The sequence below is a fragment of the Labrus mixtus genome, chromosome 18 (genome assembly GCF_963584025.1).
Source record: "Labrus mixtus chromosome 18, fLabMix1.1, whole genome shotgun sequence".
NCBI classification, from domain to species: domain Eukaryota; kingdom Metazoa; phylum Chordata; class Actinopteri; order Labriformes; family Labridae; genus Labrus; species Labrus mixtus.
Genome location: NC_083629.1, coordinates 10995966 through 11000262, shown reverse-complemented (window position 1 = coordinate 11000262; position 4297 = coordinate 10995966). Strand labels below are relative to the sequence as shown.

The following is a 4297-nucleotide window of genomic DNA, read 5'->3' as shown; positions in this document are numbered from 1 at the left end:
TAGTCGTATTCTTTTTCTCATTAAATTTGATAATTTGCATATTCCTATGACATAATCTTCTCATCTTGAGTCTCAAGTCTGAATCATAAAAACACAAGTATTAAGGCTTAGACCAAATGTCCTTTCCCATGTTTTGATGGTTTAAATGACATCAGCTATCTCATTAGCATGGCAGAATTGGTGCATGACAACCACTTATGATTATGCATCCTGAAGATCACAAAAAAACTGATTTACTTTCAATGAAGCATTTAGAAAAGATTTTGTGTCTTAGTATGATTGAGAAATAAATATTTTTTTGCTTTTCATGTTTTTATTCAAACATCTTTTGTTAGAGAGTTACAACAGATTCAAAGCAGAAAAACCTACTAAATTAAATAAACTAACACTACCATGAAAAATACCATGTCTGCTCTCTATCATCTGCTAAACCATCGTCCCTTTCCCACTGCACCTCAGAGACTACCATCTTGTCCTCTTCATCTTTACCTGGATACATGTTTCCCTCCTCATCCTGCGGCTGCTGTAACTCTCTCTGTACGCTCGCCTCTGTTGATAACGTTTGCTCCAACTCCACCCAATGACGCAACACCTCAGCTTCTTTCTCATGCTGATGGATCACCTGCTGTACGACAGACATCTCATCTTCTCTTCCTTCCTCACTCTCTGAATAATCCTCTTGTTCCAAATACTCTGATCCTTCATGTTCAATTAAGATGAAAGAGTTCCCTGCAGAGTCTTTCTCCTCCTCTTCTAAGACCTCCCTCAAACCTAACTCTTCTAAATCAGGTTCTGTCAACTCTCCATCTTCATCTGTGTAGACTCGATCTTCTTCATCATCATCATCATCATCATCATCATCCTTCACTACATCCAGACTCTCCAATAGGTCCTTGGAAAGGTTCAGCTCATCGATGTAATGACTGATTATGGCCTCGCCGCCTTTGCTGATGGAGGAGGTTCTGACTGGTAGAAAATCATCCTGATCTGAGATCAGCAAGGAGCCAATGCTGGCTGAGCCTACAACAAAAGTCAAGATATAGGGGGAAATTGACATACTAATTTAGCCTCAACAGCAAGTTCATTAGTTTCAAACTATATCAGGAAAAGAGAATCATTCTGGATTCATCAAATTAAAACATGAAAAAGACCTAAACATAGAAATATCACAGCAGGCTTGGTGTTCATTCATCCACACTTTGGCTGGAAAACATTGATTAGTTTGTCTTTGTAATGCAGCATATTAAATGTCAAAAGTCTCATTCAGATCAACTTTTGGGAACACTACAGACACATGGACAATAATCACTCACATATTTTCTGGACATGTCAAAAAAATTCAAACTTTCAGTGTGAATTTATGCTGTATTGAGCTCAGTGTTATAAAATTCCTGATTACATACGACCTGTGTATCTTTGTTTAATGAGAAGCGATGCAATGAAATAGACTTGTTTATGATTAATATATCATCTATCATCCAGGTCTACACTCCCTCCAGCTCACTACTTTTAATCCAACCTTCACAACAGAGCCCTAAGTCTCTCACTAGATTCTTCTCTTCTGTCACCCCCCCAGTGGTGGAACGAACTACCGAACTTCATTCGATCTGCAAAGTCCCTTTACACCTTGCTGATGACCCAGCTATTTTATGAATACCTACACACTTAATGATATTGATCATGATGATTTTAATTGATGGTTTTTGTTTGATCATGACAATGACATTATTTAGGATGGTTTGATGCTGATTAGAACTCTCCAGAACAGCTGTCGATTGTGTGCTTTGCCTCTGCACTGCCTGTCAGCATCTGTGTCCTATCAGACTTAAAGCTGTTCATTTGCACTTCCTGACTTTGTCTCCTCTTTCTAGATCCTTGCTTGTGTTGTACTTACTTTCTGATATATGTCGCTTTGGATAAAAGTGTCTGCTTAGTGAATTGTAGAAAATACAATTTACTAATTGCAAAAAATAAATTACAAGGAAGTGGAATAAACCTGAGCCTTCCAACCTCAGTCAGTGGATGGAAATAGTTTGTAATTATCCATATAAAATATTTTTTTTTAAAGTTGGGTTACATCTTATATCAAGGCTAAAAAAAAAAAAAAGAAGTATTTTACATACCTTCCATCGTGGCCCTGATGGGTTCAGATGTCCCACATTGTGAATCACAACATTCACATATAGAGTTGTCACCAGTCAAGGCCTTCCACCTGTCATCGGAATTGTTAAACATATGCTTGAACTATTTGGAAACCAGCAAAGGTCAAATTCAGTCCTCAAAATGCAATTCAAGGCTCACCTCTGCTCTTTGTAGGTGCAGGATTTGTGAGTAGGACTCGGGTCTTCAGATGTGACAAACAGTTTGCAGTGAATGTTGACCTAAAAAAGAGAAAACTGGTTAAGTCTACTGTTTAAAGCATGTGAATCCAGAGTCACACTTCACATTCACCTCTGCATCGGGGTCAGAAGTGAACTGGAAAGCCTTCAGGGAGAACCTCAGGGTCTTGTCAGTCCGAGAGATGAATTGGGAAGCTCCTGGGGATCCATCCCCAGGTATGTCCATCATACAGCTGTCAGGACAACAATTAGACACTGGTCTCAGTTGACTTCAAATTAGGTCACTATCGAGACTTTTACCGTCCATAAAACTCACCCAAAATTGTCAATGATGGTGTATGTGAGGGGCGGTTTGAAACCACTTGCTGGTGTAGCAAAGCAGCTACTGATGTACAGTTTCCAGTTAGTTGGGAGATTTGGAGCAGAGACCTGGAAATTAACTGCTTTCCCGAGCTGGTACACCTCTGACTTTGAAGGTCTGCTCCATGAATCTAACAGTTCATGAAAAGATGTATCAAAAGAAGTCAATTAGAACACACATGCAATGCAACTCTTATTCAATACAACCCACAGTTCCTTGAACGTACCATCCATCAGCTCCATCTGAAAGTCATTTGAACTTCCTTTCAGCCTCATACGCACGACAGCAGTTTCCCAAGTGGGCTCCACGGTTAGCTGGTAAACATGGAGGTTTCTGGACAAGGTTCGGAGGTAGTGAAGAAAGGGTTTCACACACGCCAAAAAACAAGATTGAAATAGCAAGGAGACACGTAAACGTCAAACCTTTGATAACGGCATTCAATGTTGACATCTATCCGGTGCGCTCTGCTTGGGAAACGTTTTGGTGAAGGCTCATAGTGGAGGACGAATTTGTAGACCAGATAACCAGAGGGCAGCTGTGAGGAAGGGTCAGAAGTTGAGAATTTAATATTATGCAGGGAATCTGTTGAACAAATACACGCATGGAAACCTTACCTCACGCATGGCATCACACGCTGTCAGATGATACGTGAATAGCAGGTCACCGTATGGTCTGAGAACTCCGTTGCTTTTACATGAGCTTCCAAGTTTGAGCTCACTAGCCTCTGCGCCCAGACCGTAGAACGCCGGTTTGACCCGCACGACAAAGTCAGACGTGGAGCAGGTTACAGAAACGTCTGGAAGGTAGGCAAATTCCGACCGGACCTTTTCCTGGAGCTCCCTGTGGCGCGTGGATCGAGGTTTTGCAGGTGCTAGAGGCCAGTCGGGCCTTTGGGGGCTCAGTTGGGACAAAGGAACCGTGCTGGAAGACGACCTGTTCCTACCGCCTGTTGTTGTCACCCTGACTGGTTTTGACGTTGGCTTGCCCAGTTTAAAAACCTGCTTGCCTTTACTTAATCGAAATTGAGAAGTGCCTGCTGCACATGTAAAGAGACCAAATGATAGAATACGCCACAAAATGTAGTTACGCCACTTTGTTTTCATCGCAACAGACCGTTGTGCTTCTACCTTTCTCTTTCAATCTGCGCGTAAAAGCAGCGCTTGGGCACGGCTGCAGGTAATTAGTGGAGAGGCTCAAATCAGCAGCCTGCTGTCAAGTTACAAGTTACACTTTGGTTCTGGTTAATCCAGTCAATGACAGCACACAGTGTTTCTTTTCTTCATGTTTCTTTAATTTATGTTTGTATTCTTTTCATTTTCACGATATTCCTTTTCACACTAATTTGGTTGAGGGGTCAGCGGTCAGGTCAAGGCAGGGGCCAGTTGGTGCAGTGGAAACACCGGCCTTTATGTAGTTAATGTTTGATTTTGTACGACTTTATTCAAATGTTTTCTTCTTTATTGGGATGATCATGACTTCTGATATATCAATGTTGATATCTTCTGCCATGAGGAATGTGCACCTTACTATCTGAATTTAATTTGGCAAGTAAAATCATCAACAGATGCCTACATGTGGGGAGGAGTATAGGGTATTG

At 41.3% G+C, this 4297-nt stretch overlaps 1 protein-coding gene across 1 annotated transcript; it reads right to left on the bottom strand.

The window, feature by feature from the left end:
• Positions 1 to 299: 299 nt before the first annotated feature.
• On the bottom strand, positions 300 to 3884 carry LOC132993539 (uncharacterized). The gene is made up of 8 exons (XM_061063424.1): positions 3315 to 3884; positions 3123 to 3235; positions 2927 to 3033; positions 2656 to 2830; positions 2452 to 2572; positions 2302 to 2381; positions 2124 to 2212; positions 300 to 1020 (listed from the first exon to the last, which is right to left on the bottom strand). Exons 1-8 carry the CDS (start codon positions 3801 to 3803, stop codon positions 389 to 391), a joined length of 1806 nt encoding a protein of 601 aa, XP_060919407.1. The 5' UTR covers positions 3804 to 3884; the 3' UTR covers positions 300 to 388.
• Positions 3885 to 4297: the final 413 nt, after the last annotated feature.